General features: G+C 38.7%; 2 protein-coding genes across 2 annotated transcripts; one reads left to right on the top strand and one right to left on the bottom strand.

Moving 5' to 3' along the window:
- Window positions 1-920: 920 nt before the first annotated feature.
- LOC149285331 (E3 SUMO-protein ligase ZBED1-like) lies at window positions 921-2,952 on the bottom strand. Its single transcript, XM_089495496.1, has 2 exons — window positions 1,763-2,952; window positions 921-1,605 (listed from the first exon to the last, which is right to left on the bottom strand). The coding sequence occupies exons 1-2, from the start codon at window positions 2,950-2,952 to the stop codon at window positions 921-923; spliced, it is 1,875 nt and encodes a 624-aa protein (XP_089351622.1).
- A 7,934-nt stretch (window positions 2,953-10,886) lies between these two features.
- LOC149285330 (guanine nucleotide exchange factor C9orf72-like) lies at window positions 10,887-19,873 on the top strand. The gene is made up of 9 exons (XM_089495495.1): window positions 10,887-11,330; window positions 12,317-12,412; window positions 13,038-13,102; window positions 15,444-15,516; window positions 16,012-16,128; window positions 17,463-17,698; window positions 18,305-18,362; window positions 18,851-18,960; window positions 19,687-19,873. Exons 1-9 carry the CDS (start codon window positions 10,887-10,889, stop codon window positions 19,871-19,873), a joined length of 1,386 nt encoding a protein of 461 aa, XP_089351621.1.
- Window positions 19,874-20,487: the final 614 nt, after the last annotated feature.

The raw sequence follows: 20,487 nt of genomic DNA, 5'->3' as shown, positions 1-20,487 counted from the left end.
TGATCCGGATCACTGTAAGATCCGGATCACTGTAAGATCCGGATCATTGTAAGATCCGGATCATTGTAAGATCCGGATCATTGTAAGATCCGGATCTTTGAACGACTCTCTGCCTTCATTGGCATTGTAATCATTCAGAGAATGTCACCATACTGTTATAAATAATACATTCATAATCACTGCCCCCAGGATTTACATTCCCCTTTACCTGCAACTGCACCTTAAGCTAACTTTATTAAATTAATTAAATTAACCCTCACCATTAAATTAACCCTAAACACCCCATCAACCATGACTGCCCTAAAATTAACCCTTAACACCCCATCAACCATGACTGCCCCTAAAATTAACCCTTAACACCCTATTAACCATAACTGCCCCCAAATTAACCCTAAACACCCCATTAAGCATAACTGCCCCTAAATTAACCCTAAACACCCCGTTAAGCATAACTGCCCCCAAATTAACCCTAAACACCCCATTAACCATAACTGCCCCTAAATTAACTCTAAACACCCCATTAACCATTACGACCCCTGAAATTAACCCTAAACACCCCATCAACCCTAAATTTACCCCTGCCTCCAATATGCGGACACATATTAGATTACTTTACAACACATTGTGTGTAATGCAGATAAACAAATAATCCTGATAGTGAAATGGCTAACTGCCCTACCCCACCCCAGATTTTCCCATACAGTGTTGTAAATAATGACACATTTACGAACCGGGTTTGGTTTTTAAAAAACAATGTTTTAATAAAACAGGATCAAACGTATTTTAAAGAACTGCAAACATTAAATATAAAAAGGAAAAAAATACACGTATTTTTTTTTACAAACAAGGGAGGTCAATAAAACATAAATAAACAGAAAAAAGTGCTATATAAATGAAACAAATTGATCATTTATTCCTTTCTATGATGATTTGTCTGCAGGAGAGGTGATGTTTGCATTGAGAAATACTAGCTGTCTAACTTTGTTTGGACTCAGCCTGTTTCTCCTTTCTGAAATGATCTGGCCAGCTTTTGAAAACATTCTCTCTGCAGGCACAGACGTAGCCACTATGCAAAGTCTCTTTTTCATGACAACTGTTAGTCCTTCATAGATCGTCTGCCTTGATTTCCACCAGGCCAGTGGGTCTTCAGTCCTTGGAATCAGGGACTCTGCAAGATACCCTCTCATTTCTGACATTGCAGAAGATGTGGGGTTGCAGGAGGTTACTGTCTCTGCCACTCTCTCATCAAAGTCCTCCCAGAAAGAAGCAGTTTGTGTAGATCGAGGATTGTCTGGGGGGTCCACAAGGCCAGCTTGAGGTTGCGTGCTGGACCCAACTCTTGCTGCAGCTGTAGTTATGTTTTTGGCTGCTTCATCTGCGGCTGCTGCTTCATAGAATGCCCTTTGCTTAAACCTAGGGTCCAGCACAGTTGCCTCCGCAAACAGACGAAAGTGTTCAATTTGATGAAAGCGGTTTTGCATTTCTTCTTTCAGCGCGTTAAACATTTCAATAACAGGGCCATGTTTGGACACAGCACTCTGTAAACGCTGAATTACTTTTTGCAGTCCCCTTGCCATCAAAATGATCTTTGATGCAGTCACATATCTGTTATAATGAGAAAGAGAGGATATAACTTACTAAATGCATACAATCAGACCTATAAGGATAAATGAAAAATTAGGGTTTATGGTTTAAACTATGACAAAATAATCATTGTTGCAACAGGTTAAATAGTTATATAGTATATTACATTCATACATACCTGTCTGCGCTGACTTCTACAGTAACCTCTTCAAAGGGCTTCAGCATTTCACAGGCATCCTTTATTATGTCCCACTCATTAAGAGTCAGGGTTGGAAGGCTAGGGTTGACCAAAGCAAGAGTGGCAATGATTGCTTCTTTCTGCTCCCCAAATCTTTGAAGCATATAATAAGTGGAATTCCACCTTGTCACCACATCTTGTTTGAGTCGCAGCTCTCCAAGGCCCATCTGTTTTTGAGTTGCTTTAAGTCTTTCAGTTGCAACTGTGCTTCTGTTAACATATTCAACAATATTCTTCACCTTAGAAATTGTCTCTTGAATTGTTTTTAAGCTTCCCCTAACAATGAGGTTCAGTGTATGGGCAAAGCAAGCCACGTTCTTCCATCCAGCCTTCCGTATACTTGCTTTTATGTTGCTGGCATTATCAGACACACAAGCGACAACTTTGTTTAAGATACCCCACTCTTCCGCAATCCTTTTAAGTTCAGCTGCCAGGTTGTCAGCCGTGTGCCTGTCTGTAAAAGAAAAGCAGTCCAGAAGGGATGATGAAAGTTTAAAATCATCGTCAATATAATGGCACGTCACTGCCATAAAACTGGTTGTGGTACGTGATGTCCAGCAGTCAGTTGTCAGACACACAGCAGAGGCATTGCTTATTTTTACCATAAGCTCTGCCTTGATTTTGTCGTACAGCTGTGGCAGCAAAGTTCCAGATAGTGTCTTTCTGTTTGGCAAAGTGTATGTAGGATCAAGAACCCTCAAGAAACTCCTAAATCCTTTGTCATCTACTATTGAAAAAGGTTGCAGATCCAATGCAATCATCTTAGCCAACTCTTCATCAACTTTGCTCTGTCTCATTGGGCCAATTGGTGGTCTCACGTAACTGGTAATCTGGCTTTGCCTAGACCTTTGGGGAATGGTGCCACTTCCAGATGGGATGGATGCTTCAGCTGCATGGGTGCTGCTGAGAGTGCCGCCTGAGGTTGATGGTGATGATGTGGATCCTGATGGTTCCTCTTGTCTTACGTGGACAAGCATTGTAGTTGGATGCTTCGTTTCAAGATGTCGTTTATAATTAGAAGTTGATCCTCCTTGGCTTGAATAAATATTTTTACAGATTTTGCATTTAGCTTTTTGTGGACCAACCTCATCAAAATGAATCCATATATTGCTTCTTTTGCATGAATCCATCCTTGCTAGTAAAGGTCACTTTCTTCTTTTGTCTAGGTCTATATTTGTTTGCCTTTGTGGTATTATGAGAAATGACAAAAGGGCAGGGCAGAGCTAGTGCAAACAAAAGTTAAAAAGATTTTCCTAAAAACAGCAATAATTAAATAATCTCTCCTTAGGGCGGGGCCTTCTTACCATTCAGTCACTATCTCTGACCTGTCCATGACCTGTCTTAATTTAGTGTTATCCCTTTACTGCACAATGGAAATTAAAATATGTTGGGGCACTACAAATAATCGAATAATATATATGTGCCTACGAATATTAACTGAGCTTTAGAATAGGACATTTTTGTATATGCTTAATGCGGATACATTGAAAAATAAAATCATATACCACACAAGCATATAACTTTATATACTGCAGGTAAATGACCTAATAAAATGAATACTAAGCTGAATTACCCATTTATCTGGAGTACAAGCAATTAAATAATGCTTGTGTGGTATATCATTTTTTTAATGATAAGAAAATTTAAGTTTTACATTTTGGATCTGCAATAATCAATTACAAAAATGTCCCCTTCTTAAGCTCCTAGCTGCCACTTAACATTGAACTTCATTGGGGTTAACCCTTTATTGTAGCTGCATTAGGATAGGAATGTCACAATATGATTAGATTCATTTACTAAGTAAAAAAATACATTTATTGTATATGTATATTTAGTGTGTATATTTATATGTTTATGTTTAATTTATGGACTAGGCTGCCGGCAGGGGTGTCCAACCTGCGGCCCTCCAGCTGCTGCAGGACTACATCTCCCATACCCCTCAGCCAGCTCCTTAGCTGAAAGAGCATTATGGGAGATGTAGTCCTGCAGCAGCTGGAGGGCCGCAAGTTGGACACCTCTCACAGAGGAACTATGACTCAGATTCAGAGAGTCGTTCAGAGAATAATTCAAAGAATCTCACTGACACAATAGTTTTATAAATAAATACAGGGTTAATCTTCACTGCCCCCAGGATTTAGATTCCCTTAGTTTGCCCCCTTTACTTCTAACTGCACCTTCAGTTAACTTTATTAAATTAATCCTCACTCTAAAGACCCCATTAAGCATAACTGCCCCCAAATTAACCCTAAACACCCCATTAAGCATAACTGCCCCCAAATTAACCCTAAACACCCCATTAAGCATAACTGCCCCCAAATAAACACTAAAGACCCCATTAAGCATAACTGCCCCCAAATTAACACTAAAGACCCCTTTAAGCATAACTGCCCCCAAATTAACACTAAAGACCCCATTAAGCATAACTGCCCCCAAATTAACCCTAAACACCCCATTAAGCATAACTGCCCCCAAATTAACCCTAAACACCTCATTAAGCATAAATGCCCCTAAATTAACACTAAAAACCCCATTAAGCATAACTGCCCCCAAATTAACCCTAAACACCTCATTAAGCATAACTGCCCCTAAATTAACACTAAAGACCCATTAAGCATAACTGCCCCCAAATTAACCCTAAACACCTCATTAAGCATAACTGCCCCTAAATTAACACTAAAGACCCCATTAAGCATAACTGCCCCTAAATTATCCTTAAACACCCCATTAAGCATAACTGCCCCTAAATTAACACTAAAGACCCCATTAAGCATAACTGCCCCTAAATTATCCTTAAACACCCCATTAAGCATAACTGCCCCCAAATTAACACTAAAGACCCCATCAACCATACCAATTTATTAGGTAATTTATCTGGAGTACATGCAATTAATTTAGGGGCAGTTATGGTTAATGGAGTATTTAGGGTTAATTTCAGGGGCCGTTGTGGTTAATGGGGTCTTTAGGGTTAATTTCAGGGGCCGTTATGGTTAATGGGATCTTTACGGTTAATTTCAGGGGCAGTTATGGTTGATGGGGTATAAGGGTTAATTTTATGCTGATGATTGAGGGTTAATTTAATTAATTTAATAAAGTTAACTGTAGGTGCAGTTATAGGTAAAGGGGGGCAAACTCAGGGGAATCTAAATCCTGGGGGCAGTGTGAACATTATTAATGTATTTATTTATAAAAGTATGGTATCAGTGATTTTCTCTGAATGATTCGAATCTCTGTAAGATTCGGATCCTTGTAAGATCCGGATCCCTGTAAGATTCGAATCATTCGACTCTTCGGTTCATTCGACTCTTCGGTTCATTCGACTCTTCGGTTCATTCGACTCTTCGGTTCATTCGACTCTTCGGTTCATTCGACTCTTCGGTTCATTCGACTCTTCGGATCATTCGACTCTTTGAACGAATCTCTGACTCTATGAGTCATCGTTCCTGTGAGAATTAATGAGCTGTAACCTGACCCCAGAGTGCTCTGCAGATGACTCACAGCTCTAGGATCAGGTTACAGCTGCATGATGATTCACAGACTGAACCGCTACAAACGAATCGTTCAGTCTAGTGAACCGACTCATCCGGATCACTAAAAAGAACCGGATCAAATGAACGATTCGTTCATGATCCGGACATCACTAGTGCAGTCCCACTGATTCAGCTCAGCACTTTGATGTAGGAGCAGCCTAAGCAATACACGCCCATATAGTGTAATGGAATAGGTGCTTAATGGTATATGCTGAGTGTGCAGTCATCTCTTGTTTTGTTGTGTTTACCCTAATTTATGTGTTGGATTACCTTCTTGTCACTCTCAGCAATTATATTTTGGGGAAGATTTTTCACATTTAAGACGGAGCTCAGAACACATTTTTTCATACAAATTCCATAGTCCTACCATGTATAGATTTATATGGCAATCTGATGAAAATCTTACACATTACCTGGAGAAATTATACATATACTAACACATAAACTCGCTTTAACAACTACTCATCATACACTTAACAATACAGTATAGACACTTACTATCTCTCTTCTCTCCCTCACACCACTAACCATAGACCCATCCCGCACACTCTAAAACCATAGGCTGATACACACTAATTCTAACACCACACACTTAGTGATGTCCGGATCATGAACGAATCGTTCATTTGATCCGGTTCTTTTTAGTGATCCGGATGAATCGGTTCACTAGACTGAACGATTCATTTGTAGCGGTTCAGTCTGTGAATCATGCAGCTGTAACCTGATCCTAGAGCTGTGAGTCATCTGCAGAGCACTCAGACACAGACTCTGGGGTCAGGTTACAGCTCATTAATTCACACAGGAACGATGACTCATAGAGTCAGAGACTCGTTCAAAGAGTCGAATGATCTGAAGAGTCGAATGATCCGAAGATTCAAATGATTCTAATCTTACAGGGATCCGGATCTTACAAGGATCCGAATCTTACAGAGATTCGAATCATTCAGAGAATATTACTGATACCATACTTTTATAAATAAATACATTAATAATGTTCACACTGTCCCCAGGATTTAGATTCCCCTGAGTTTGCCCCCCTTTACCTATAACTGCACCTACAGTTAACTTTATTAAATTAATTAAATTAACCCTCAGTCATCAGCATAAAATTAACCCTTATACCCCATCAACTATAACTGCCCCTGAAATTAACCGTAAAGATCCCATTAACCATAACGGCCCCTGAAATTAACCCTAAAGACCCCATTAACCATAACGGCCCCTGAAACTAACCCTAAATACTCCATTAACCATAACTGCCCCTAAATTAATTGCATGTACTCCAGATAAATTACCTAATAAATTGGTATGGTTGATGGGGTCTTTAGTGTTAATTTAGGGGCAGTTATGCTTAATGGGGTGTTTAGGGATAATTTAGGGGCAGTTATGCTTAATGGGGTCTTTAGTGTTAATTTAGGGGCAGTTATGCTTAATGAGGTGTTTAGGGTTAATTTGGGGGCAGTTATGCTTAATGGGGTCTTTAGTGTTAATTTAGGGGCAGTTATGCTTAATGAAGTGTTTAGGGTTAATTTGGGGGCAGTTATGCTTAATGGGGTCTTTAGTGTTAATTTAGGGGCAGTTATGCTTAATGAGGTGTTTAGGGTTAATTTGGGGGCAGTTATGCTTAATGGGGTCTTTAGTGTTAATTTGGGGGCAGTTATGCTTAATGGGGTGTTTAGGGTTAATTTGGGGGCAGTTATGCTTAATGGGGTGTTTAGGGTTAATTTGGGGGCAGTTATGCTTAACGGGGTGTTTAGGGTTAATTTGGGGGCAGTTATGCTTAACGGGGTGTTTAGGGTTAATTTAGGGGCAGTTATGCTTAATGGGGTGTTTAGGGTTAATTTGGGGGCAGCTATGGTTAATGGGGTGTTAAGGGTTAATTTTAGGGGCAGTCTTGGTTGATGGGGTGTTAAGGGTTAATTTTAGGGGCAGTCATGGTTGATGGGGTGTTTAGGGTTAATTTAATGGTGAGGGTTAATTTAATTAATTTAATAAAGTTAGCTTAAGGTGCAGTTGCAGGTAAAGGGGAATGTAAATCCTGGGGGCAGTGATTATTAATGTATTATTTATAACAGTATGGTGATATTCTCTGAATGATTAGAATGCCAATGAAGGCAGAGAGTCGTTCAAAGATCCGGATCTTACAATGATCCGGATCTTACAGTGATCCGGATCTTACAGTGATCCGGATCTTACAGTGATCCGGATCTTACAGTGATCCGGATCACTGTAAGATTCGGATCCCTGTAAGATCCGAATCTTTGAACGACTCTCTGCCTTCATTGACATCACTGGAGGCTGGGGGGAGGATTCATAATGAAAGGGGCGGGGCCAATCGTTAGTGTGCCTGCACGGAGTTACTGGAAAACAGTAACTCTGTGCAGGCACACTGAGTGATCCGAAGATCCGGATCATGAATCGGATCATTTCAGTGAACGAATCGAAATGATCCGATTCACTTTAATGATCCGAACTTCCCATCACTACACACACTAACACATAAGCATAATTACATGCTGACACACACGCACACACATTAACAACATACACTAACACATACTTATTCTGACACCATACACTTACTCTTCCTTTGGTTATCCATGCAGCTAAAATACATCTCTCTCCCTCCCTCCCTCCCCTTCTCACCTCACGTGGAGTCCTGTCTTTGCTGCAGCTTGTACTTGTACAGCACTTTTTTATGCTGTAAGCAGTGCCATGGCGGTAAGCAGCGATAAAAGGCTGCCTGCTACATGCACCAATGTCTAGCTAGAGGCAGGGTTCTGGTTTCTTTTTTACGCTTAGAGATACCACTCATTAGCCATCAATCAGCATCATATTAAGCTAAGTATAAGTCTTACATGTACACAAACACACAATACTTCAGATGGACAGAAAGGAGAAGGCAACCTGGGTAGATTTGGCCAACCACGTATACCATATGTGGTTGGCACTCTAAGGGTTTAAACTACTGCAAAAACAACAACAAAACAACTATATATGATTCTGCTTTAAGTAAAGAATACTATGATGAAACTTTCTATTACAGCTTCATTACATTAATGTAACCCAAATGCAAATGAGCCAATCATTGGCCAAGTACAACGGGGGACATTGCTATGCACTCCATCTTGCATTGCACTCAACTGTTTGCTCAACAGTGGGCAGAAAGCCAGCCTATTGAAACACCCTTAGGACTTAAGGGTGATAGAAAGATTTAAATGCATTAAATAATCTAACAAAGTAAGGGAGGGACATTTATCTCAAAAACTGTGAAATGTTACTACAAGAGGTCATAATATTAAACTAGAGGGTCAGAAGTTTAAATGTAATGTAAGCAAGCTTTACTTTACTGAGATGGTGTTGATGAATGGAACAGCCCCTCAGCAGAAGTGGCAGAAGGCAATACAGTGAGGGAATTTAAACATACATGGGAAACACGTGTGGCTATCCTGAATTTAAGACGAGACTAAAGATTGATTAAGGTGTGAGTTTTTACAGCAGGAAAAACAAGCAGAATAGATAGGCCAAATAATTCTAATCTGCTATCGAAGTCTATATTTCTAAGGTTCCTGGCCTAGGTATGCCACCAAGTCTAAGTCACACATCAATGGAGATGCCTTCCCGTAACAAGATGCATGAACACTTCCAGATATCGCTTTTCATTATGAAAGGCTGACCCAAGTAAGATTCTTTAGAAACAAGGGCTGAGTTAGTCATACATGTTGCACAGATAATGGTGGGGGGATTTTTGTTTGGGTCTCCTCACTGATTTAATTACACATTATACGGGTAAACACACCTCAGTGTCAGGTCTGGAAACAGAGTTGTTATGATCGTAAGGAGAGTCTGAGAATTTAGACAATAATCAAGTAAGCCAAGGGAAAAATAGACTCTCATGCACGTATATCTCAGCTCTCTTGGATGTCTCATCGCAATCCAGTGCAACGAGTAAAGCATGTGAGCACACTGGTCAGCAGAATGCATCTCTTGCAGGAAGGCGAGAGGCAGAGAAAAGGGGAACACACATAGGGGAAGGGAACAAAAAAAACGTTTATGCAAGGGGAACACGAACCTATCATACGCATTTAAAAATGAAGTGCCCCTTTACATTGTGTTAATAAAAATACATTATTCGTCTGAATAGTTTGCAAGGCCACACAAGAAATTGCAGTAAAGCAGACGTCTCAAACAATAGCGTTCTATTACAACCACACTGCTATGATTGACAGCTGTCTTTACTTTTACTTTCAAGTCCACACAACATATCTCCCAATACTAAAGCTCAAGTGGATACATTCTATACCTGGAGCACTAAAGCTGATATATATATATATATATATATATAGTCAAACGTTAGCAAAGATAGAATGGTTTCCCTACGTGCCCCTCCTCAACCCCCTATACATAACACACTGCTGTCTGTAGTAAGGGTGAAGTCATGTGATTCCTTCACCGCCCCTTATCGTCAGTGACGCCAAGCGCATGCGCCGTTGGGAAAAAGGACCAGTCCGTCCAGAAATCCTTCCCCGGATCAGGCAAGTAAAACGGAGGGGTTATTTTATATGTATATGTTGCGGCATTTAAACGAGACTGTTCACTGTCTCCAGATAGAGTCGGGTACACGTCTTTTTGGGTGGTGCTAAAATGTGCTTTGGTATTAGAATCATTTTTGTAAGCGTTTCATATTAAAGGTGGGGACATATTGGTTCCCTGTACTATACTAACCCGGTTGTATTTCTGTTTTTTTTTCTGAATTCCTTCTTAATTAGTATATCATTTATATCTGAGTGCTTATGTTTACCAATGGTTTTTTTTTTAATGTACATCCGTTATTAAACGCTAGATATATGCATATATGTTTCCTTTATCTGTATCCCCTATATCTTTCATGATTAAAACAAATAAAAAAACCCACCCTTGCAGTGTGCTGTGGATTTAATTTTTTGACATCTGGGTTAATAAGCTTAATAGCCAGTTTGTTTTTGCTTTCTCTCTAAGGATCAGACATCTTTGTTTCTATAATGGTTTATATAGGTATTGACCCCCACCCCCTAGGTTTATTATATCTGCTAATAGTACCCGTCGGCCGCCTATGTCTTGCTTGGGCATGCGTATTGTGCGTGCGCAGATACCCAATGAATAAAGGGGCCTCAGGTGTATTCCCTATTAAGAAAGTTGTTTTCATATCTGTTTTTCTTACAATATTCCTAAAAGATAAAACATAGCATCTGAAAAAATTGCATCACGATATATGTTTTATTCAAATAGTTTGACGAGTCCTGTAATTGTGTGTGCATTAGATGCTTCCTTACTTTCCTAAGAATCTGTTTTCTTCAGCATATCTTCTTCTTTTTATATTAGAAAATTAAGGGAAAATAAGGTTGATAGGTCAATGCAACCCGTTTTCAAGTTCTCATGTTTTGTACGTAACATATAATAATAATTGTATTTTTTTTTATTTTCAAGTGATTAGGTCTCATTTAATAATTTTGTCTTTTTTCAGGGGGATCTTAATTTCTTGTCTCTGACATGTAAGCATGGCTGCTCTTTGTCCTCCTCCTTCTCCAGCCGTGGCCAAGACTCTAATAAACATTGATGGCTACTCACCACTGCTAGCTGCTACGTTTGCCTACTGGGACAATATCCTTGGACCTCGGGTGAGGCACATCTGGGCACCCAAGACGGATGAGGTTGTGTTGAGTGATGGAGAGATTACTTTTCTGGCTAATCACACACTCAATGGAGAGATTTTGCGTAATGCAGAGAGTGGAGCCATTGATGTCAAGTTTTTTGTCCTGGCAGAGAAGGGAGTGATCATTGTGTCACTCATATTTGATGGAAATTGGAATGGTGACCGCAGCACATATGGACTTTCCATAATCCTGCCACAAACTGAATTATGCTTTTACCTGCCCTTGCATAAGGTCTGCGTAGGTCGTCTCACCCACATCATCAGAAAAGGCCGGATATGGATGCACAAAGTATGACCTCTTTCCTCCATAGTAATGCAAGCATTCTAACACATAACTGACAATATCCTAAATCGATTGTTTGAAATAATAACCACGTATTTTGGTAGAATCTGAGGGGTTCCTCAGTGACATTCGAAATTCCGTAATTCAATGCATGATTCGCTGTTTGTATCAGGTGTACTGTAATTCTCGCACCTACCACTGGGTGGATTGTGAAGCTAGGTAGTCATTGTTACCAAGTATTATTGTTAGTGCCTAAATTACAGATTTAGTGGCATGTACCGTATTTTTGATCTTAAACATCCATTATAACATAGGGGGCTCCAGCTGTGTAGTCCTTGAGCAGCCCCCACACTACATGTCTGAAAGACGGATGTGATATGATTATCTACTGTAGAATAACTAACCCAAAAACACACATTATAAAACGGTATGTGAATTAAATGTTTAAAATATATCCTTCATTTTTCCAATTCTACGTTTTAATTCATTTAAGTACCCATGTCTAAATGTGGGATGGGAGACCCCAGCTTTTTTCTTATCACAAGTAAAACATGTAAGAAAATACTTTCAAAGTACTGTAGCATGCATTGTTTGTTTGTGTTGCTATATTGAGAGATAGATTGTCCCTCATATTTTTTACTGGTATCGCTTTAACTTTTGTTTGTTGGCTCCGGTATCAAGAGCAGGGAGCGTAGCTGTAGACAAAATAAGGAGAAGATGGCTAATGAGGTTCATGAAATAGAAAATATAAACTTATAATAAAACATGTTGGTCCCTAAATCAACAGTAGATCACAATTTGTGATCACCATTCCAAAAACTCCCGTATGGCCAGTTGTTAGATGCGCCATGTCTTAATCTCAACAAGACTATTGTAGCTGCTCCCCATTTACAGCATTGTTAAACTAGTCAGTACATTGGGTTTATTCACTAAACAGAGAGTTGGATTCTATTTTGGAATCAAAAACACTTTTCTTTCACTTTTCTCTGCAGGGCCAGAGCATAATTCCCATGCTAACTGGGGAAGTTATCCCTATAATGGAACTTCTTTCATCCATGAAGTCACACAGTGTTCCTGAGGATATAGATGTAAGTCATTTTGTTGAGAGAAATTGAAGGGGAGATCCCTTGGAAATAAATCTTTTCTCCTTGAGCATACAATGCAGTGCTGTATACAGTAATGTAGTATAGCATTGATAAACATCAGATTATCTCCTTTTGTTCCAATAAACTTCCTTTATCTGTAGACCTGGAGGCTGCCATTGTTGCCAGTCATGCGAAGACAACGCTGAGCTGATCGTTTATGGCAGTGCTCATGAAGCCCATACCTTCCTAGGTTTTTCGTTAATGTCTGGCTGGGTGATATTTGGGTAATATTTAGCCATTGAATTGTTTGAAACAGACAGCTAGTAAGATCACAGAGCTAAAATACATACAACTGGCTAATACACTGAAAGTGTATATTAAATCACATTTACATAATTCAGACACATTTGTAAAGGGCAGCATCTCATTATATTGAAAAACTATCTGAATGATATAAGTAACCCTTTAAGTGGCAGGCTTTCTTTAAGATGTCTGAAGTGTCAATTTTTTTGTGTGCAAAGTGAAAGCAGCAATTGTTTTAACACTTTCTCTATTTATGCCTTTAAGCCATAAAAGTTAACTGATCTACTAAATAATTTTCCACTATATTGTCTGTTGGATTCCACAGATTACTTCCACCGTGCTTAATGATGATGACATTGGTGACAGCTGCCACGAAGGTTTTCTCAGCAAGTACGTTTTTTTTATTAAATCTATTTATTTTGTTATCCAAATTGTGACTCACACACTATGAATAGTCCTGTTTCCACAGCATCAGTTTTGGATTTGTACGTTAATGTTTCTGCTTAAATATGTGGTCTTTACTTCCCAAAAACATTCCCTGTTCTGTGCCCAGTGTTATCTGACCTGCAGTATATTAGCATTGCTATTGGTATATCTATACCTCACTGTGACCGGTTTAGTTACCCTAAAGAGCATATGTCATTTTAAATTCTTAGCTTGTTTGGAGAGAACTTTTAGATTCACACATTTGCATGGTAGTGTCCCTTTTATATAAATACATCTAAATGTAGCCAATAGGAACAGTGTTCACTGAGAGAGTAAGGGCATTTTTTTTGTCGAGTCGAGTACATTTATGTATATAGTACAATATAGAGTAATATACAGAGTTGTTTCTGTGCTTTCATTTTGGAAATATAACTACGAAAGTGAAAATGTGAATTTACAGTATTCAAATGTGTATATATATACTGAGACATATTTTGGGTGGGGACTGCCCTAGGCTTGACCCAGAGCAGCGCCCCATCCTCCCATTACTGCAGAATAAGGTCACTATAAAGTTTGCACTGCTTAGGTATAGTGCTCCATAGTGTATGTGGGAAAGATAAAAGGGAGATCTCTTGATCGCCCCAATCGACTGAACGCTGGGGACCTGATCACCCAATAGGGCAGCCATTCCCCAGTTCTGCTGAAGAGGGGCTGTTGGCCCCTAGAACTGCCCTTAGGCCTACTGTGGGTAAGAAGTCTATCTTATTTATAAGGATTGTGTGCCATTTCATGAGAAGTGTATTCAGGGTGATTTAAACTGAATTGTTTGTCTACTAAAAATATAATTGGAGATATTGTAAGCTGGATTCACGAGAAATGTTTCAATTTCTGAATGGAAAGAAAAATGTAACCACCTTGGTCCAACAGTTCCAAGATGAAAAGAAAAAAAAATGACCTCCCCACCTGATTCTGCTTAGTGTTTCCCAATATCCTATGTGAGCTTTGAATTAATCTCACTGCTCTTCAGTGATGTAGAAGTTGTTCTGCAAATTTACCCCTATAGACTGCAAGTAATTGCTCTTTGTTACCCCGAGTTAAATGGACACCAAACATTTTAAGAGCTCAGCAATAGCTTACTATAGCTTTGTAGACGCAGCTCAAAGAAGTGGCTCTGAACCTGCTAATGTCCCTTATCGCTTTCTGGCTGTCTTGTTTACCCCGAAATTCTTTGATGCCCGTTTTGGTCTCCTGTAGCTTTTTTGATGGCCCTCTGTATAGTCTGGATTCTTGCTCAGCATGGACAGCAGCGCTTGAAAGCTTCCCCACACAGCAGGAGCAATTTTTCTAAAACTACAAACTCCACCAGTTCAATCAAAATATCATGGTTGCACTTCAGGGCCGGCAGACTCGGCAAGTTTCGTCGTTTGAAAAGTAACAAGCACTATAACCAGAGTTTTAGAGAACTGCAGCCGCTGCTACACGTTGGGACTGATGCGTTACAGAGACTTTTTATGCAGCCCCATGCAGCAATACTTTAAATATGCTGTTCAAATGAAGAATGAAGCTCTATACTATGTTAAGCAAATAAACCTTAGCAGATCTGTCATATAAAAGCAACACAGAAACCTTTTTTGGTTTTCTTCTACAAGCTATGTGTGCGCCTGCCTTTTTTGTCACATGAAAGGGGTTTGGGCATTTATAACAGTATTAGAAATTGTGTTTTTAATGGTACGTTTAGTTACAAGGTTGTTAAATTCAGCAGATGAGGTTGAACAGTACACTTTTAAATACGTCCTAACCCTTTCTGATCAGATTGGTATTTGTTGTCCTCGTGAAACTATTGTTCACCTTGTTTGCATATGCCTACGCAGAATTCCTTGCAATTGTGGTAGAGCTGCAAGATTTCTGGCTTGTCTGGTGGATGTAGATGAGCGCTTAATAATGCCTCTGCTAGACCTTGTGTTACAAAGACCAAGCAGCCCATATTTACTTGTAATACTTGTACAACAAAGAATTGCAATCGAGTAATTCAAAAACTGAAGTCTAGACTTTGTGTTCTGCTGTCGCATTAAAAATATATTTGCAAAACAATATAGATATAATATATAACATATAATAATATATTTTGTAATGTATTAGTTGAATAACTCATTTAATGAAACTAAACCAGGCAGTATGTTTACCTATATATACCTGCTTGTTTGTGTGTTCTAGTTCTATTTGTAACATTTTATAATTCTTTTTTTTCTTTCTTCCTTACAAATTACATTCTTTCTCTACAGTTTTCTTTCTTTCTTTCTTACAGTGCTATCAGCTCACATTTACAGACCTGTGGGTGTTCTGTGGTGGTGGGTAGCAGTGCTGAGAAGGTCAACAAGGTAATTATAACTATTGAAGGCAAAAAAAACCTTACCAGAGTAGTTGGCCCGCCACAATATAGTGAGATAAAATTTGTAATCCGACTGCCATAAACCTACCATGAAAAGATGATGCAGCAGATATGTGTGTCTACACGCACACACACAACACACAATATATTTGTATTTGCTTAGTCTGCACCTTTTACCAGTCCTTTCTTCTGTTGTCAGTTCCACAGTAAAATATTTTATTTATTTATTTATTTTGGAGTTGTATACATACAGGTATTTCTTATTTAAAAAGCCATCTCCGTACTTTTCCTTTTAGGTTAGCATTCCAGCAATAGAACAGTAAGATACTTGGGTACCACAGTTCCAATTTCCATAGGGACATTTGTTGCTCATTGGAACTCTGCACAGCCTTTTTAACATCTTAAATTTTGGGTTGTTCAACTGCATGGCTGCATTTTATGTTATTTATGTAATCTGCATGCAATACATTTTTCTCTTTTATAGATGGTGAGGACACTGTGTCTCTTTCTGTCTCCTGCAGAAAGAAAATGCTCCAGACTCTGTAGATCTGAATCTTCTTTTAAGTATGAACCCGGACTTTTTGTCCAAGGGCTTCTGAAGGTAGATATGCATTTGTGGTATATTTATCATATGGAAATGGTGACTTATGACATATACATGCTTTATGGTGCTTGCCCTAGTTTACTGAAATATCAAATCTTTTCTTTCTTTTTCAGTGATACTAGTAGAATTTTTTTCTCATCATCTAGATTGTAAGCTCATTGGCAGGACCCTCATCACCTTTCTGTTTAATGCACTGCTTGATATGTCCTGTTAATACATTGTAGATTACAATGCTTTGCAGAAATGATTTCTCAACATCCACTGGTGGCTCTCTTGCAGTAACAGTGAAAAAGGTGGTTGTTCAAGAGAATTACCGTATTTGCTCAATTATAAGACAAGTTTTTTTCCAGAACAAATGCTCTGAAAAATACCCCTCGTCTTATAATCGGGGTCGTCTTATAATCAGACCTCAAATAGGTCTGACTATGAGACTAAGATCCAGATCCCCCGCAGCGTTGCAGGGGACCTGGATCCTCCTGTGTTATGCCCCCCCCCAACTTACCGGTGCTTTGTCCGGGCAGCGTGTAGAGCTCTACGCGATTCGCGTAGACAACTTCCGCTCAAGAGTGCTCTGTGAAATGCCTTTTAACCCCCTTAATGGCACTCTGCCTCCAGAAATGCTTTTTAACCCTCTATACGCCACTCTGCCTCCTGAAATGCCTTATACCTCCCTATATGCCACTCTGCCCCATAATATGCCTTTTAAGGTAAAAGGCAATTCTGGAGGCAGAGTGGCACATAGGGGGTCAAAAGGCATATCATGGGGCACAGTGGCATTTAAAGGGTTAAAAGGCATATCATGGGGCACAGCGGCATATAGGGGGTTTAAGGCATTTCTGGGGCAGAGTGGCAAGCCTGGGGGCAGATGTGCATAACTGGGGGGCAGGTTGAAAAAAAAAGAAAAGAAAAACAAAATTTTTCTCAATCATAGCTTTTATTAACAAACAATCGTTCACATAGTTTACATGAATTAACATTTACTGGTAAAACTTTTTCCCTATAGGGTCGTCTTATATTCAGGCTTTTTCCTTTTTTTTTTTCCATAAATATTCAGATTTTGGGGGGTCGTCTTATAATCGAGCAAATACGGTATTAAGTGTAGCTCAGGAGTTTAGAGGCTATGCAGTAAACATCATACATGATGGCTGGACAGCTTTACTCAGTGGCTCAAGTTTGTGAGCCATTATGGCAGTTTTAGTAGCGAGGTAACATTATATTATAGAAAGCTCAGAAGTACTAAGATGGCAGATGTAAAATAGGAGTTATGGCTTCTTTTCTTTTGGGGGTTTGTCCGCATCTACAGTTTATAATAAGTATATTTTTCCCCCCAGGATTCCACAGGAAGCTTTGTGTTACCATTCCGTCAGGTCATGTATGCCCCTTATCCTGCCACTCATGTAGATGTGGATGTAAACACCGTGAAGCAGATGCCCCCATGTCATGAGCACACATACAACCAGCGGCGGTACATGAGGGCAGAGCTGGCAGCTCTGTGGAAGGCCACTTCTGATGAGGACATGGCAGGAGATTCCATTATACACACAGATGAGAACTTCACTCCTAATCTGTAAGCAGAGATTGATACAAATTGTATACTCCTTAGGCATTGTATAGAACCTTAATAACAAGGCACTATGGAAACCTGGTGGAGGCATCCCTATTGTATTTTTTTTTATTATTATTATTTTATATTTAGATTATGGGAGACACCTAGTTAGCCTGTTAGATGATCAGATGCAAAGTTACTTCATCAGAATTTTCATTATCTAGGCTAGAATATTTTTTTACTTATCTGGAATATCTAATTCACTCTATTTATTTAAAAAGAGAAGGCACGTATTACGTTTTATTTAATAGTATTTCATTGTTTCTAATGCAGAATGCGTAAAATGAATAATCAAATAAAGAAGAAAGCACACTGTGCCATATCTACTAGTGTCCCACTAAAAGAACCAACAAATATGAATGGACCTGCACACTAAAGATAATAGTTTTTCATTCTTTTTTTTTTTTTAATTATAAAACACCAAGTGGTTCTACAAATCTTTTCAGAGGGTAGAGACAACGCGCTTATTACTAGCGGCAATACAACTTCAAAGAGGAAATCTCTGCTAGAATCGGTTTGGAATTTTTTGAAATATGGCTTATATGTTTTGTGTGGCTTTTTTTATAGAAATGTTTTTCAGGATATTCTCCATAGAGACACATTTGTAAAGACATTTCTGGAACAGGTAATTAAAAAAAAAAATAAAAAAAAAAAATAAAAATTGTATTTGCCTAGTACATGTTATAGTTACATATGAGGTTAAAAAAAAATAGAATCTGTAGAATAAATGTATGTATGTTGTGTTAACATATGCTAAAGCTTTGTGATATTTGTGACGGGTATACTGTTACATTTCCTGTCCCACTTCCCAATACCCGATCATTTTCCATCTCTTTAGAGAAGGTTCAAATGAACCCCCAGAACATAGCAAGTTTCACAATATGTGGGTTAAAATATTTTAACAAACAGTGATCTAGTTTAAACTAGTAGTAAGCTCAGTAGTATGCTTCATTTTGCTATTTATAAGTTTGTGTAAACAAACAGGTAGCACTCTTTTTTTGTGGGTAGCAAAATATTCTGGCAATTTTAACTATGCTGGAGCTTTCGGTTGACTTCAGTTTTGCGTTTTGTTGAGGACACTTGATAAATTGGTTGTGTTTCTTTACGCTTTAGGTCTTCCAGCTGAAACCGAACTTACCCTTAAGAAGCACATTCTTGGCGCAGTTTCTCCTTGTACTTCACAGGAAGGCTTTGACCCTGATTAAATATATTGAAGATGACACGTAGGTTCACAGCCTTTAATATGTTGGTAAAAACTCATCAGACAAACATAGCACTTGGGAAGATCTCAACATTAATCTGCCTTGATGCCTCTTATTATTACAGTTTTAGCTTTAGGATATGCATATTAACCAAGCACTTAAAATGTCAAATGTGAGATATATTAATAAGTAGCAAGCACTTTGCTGACATATAATACAACACGCTATTTAAACTGTATACCTGGGAGAAATCACATTTTTGTAATCTCCATTTATATGAGTGAAAAGAGGAATATATGCATGTGAATAGTACAACTATTCCTTAGACTTGTACAAATGGACCAAAAAGGATTATTCTTGTTTTTTGTCCATTCATTTGGCACACATTTTCTGCCCTTTTGGTTCGGATGAAATTTGGAGGGCTTTTTCAATTACGAAATGAAATTAATTGTTACGCACGCTCTGTCATACTTTCCTTCTCAGTGTTTCCCTACCTACTCATCTCCTCGCCTCCTGTATATGCCAATTCCATATTCAAATGATTCCGTTTCGAAAAAAAAGAACCTCGGACATACAGTATATACAAAACAACTTTTATAGACTATTACACAAATCAGCTATTTGTAATTTAGTGTAAAGGTGCGTTTTTTTCCTTAATGTCAGGCATTTGCAGTATGACCTATAAATGAGATGCAGAGTCAGTGTAACTGTTTTTTTCATTTGTTTGTTTTTATCCTTTTTTGCCAGACAAAAGGGAAAGAAACCGTTTAAATCTATCCGTAGCTTGAAAGCCGACCTGGACCTGACAGTAGAGGGCGATCTAAACATTATAATGGCATTGGCTGAAAAGATTAAACCTGGACTTCACTCATTCATGTTTGGAAGATCTTTGCATACCAGCATACAAGAGAGGGATGTACTGATGACATTTTAATTAAATAAGTGGTCTACTTGGTATAATTGCTTTAATGCATCAGATGCACTATATCCTTCAAAGTTAAAAATGATGTGAAGAGAAACAGACCGTGCCATGGACAGTAACAGCCCACCTTCAGTACTGAAGAGGTCTCTGTTGAAAGGTGGACTTAGCACTGAAATCACTTTGCATGTCATTGTGTCATTGTATACTGTACTGTATTGCCATTGCAGTGACTTTCCAATGATGTATTTGGTACATATATGCACGGCAGGTAGCTGTGGCTCCTAAAATGTTACTGCTTATATTGGTCTCTGGAAACATGCAGAAGTGTCCATTCCAGAGTTTAAAATCTCATATGTAATTTAAGTGACGTGATCTATTAGTAAAACACCCATTATACCATATAAAGTGCCTAAACACTATGTGTTACATGAATGTTTTTATATAATGCAGCCTCAAATTGGGTAGCACTGATACACATGGAGCTTTTGGTACTGAGACCCAATCACATCATCAGGGAGGGATTGAAAAATAAAATTAGTAATACCAATCCAAATGTAAAACATTAACTGGCACATATGAGCAAGTTATATTTACTATTTACAGTCCCTAAGCTTTTTGTTCTAGAT

Source organism: Sceloporus occidentalis, unplaced genomic scaffold (genome assembly GCF_023333645.1).
Source record: "Sceloporus occidentalis isolate IW3139 unplaced genomic scaffold, rSceOcc1.0.p SCAF_80, whole genome shotgun sequence".
NCBI classification, from domain to species: Eukaryota; Metazoa; Chordata; class Lepidosauria; order Squamata; family Phrynosomatidae; genus Sceloporus; species Sceloporus occidentalis.
The sequence above is the reverse complement of the archived record's forward strand: the minus strand, read 5'-3'. Positions and strand labels throughout refer to the sequence as shown.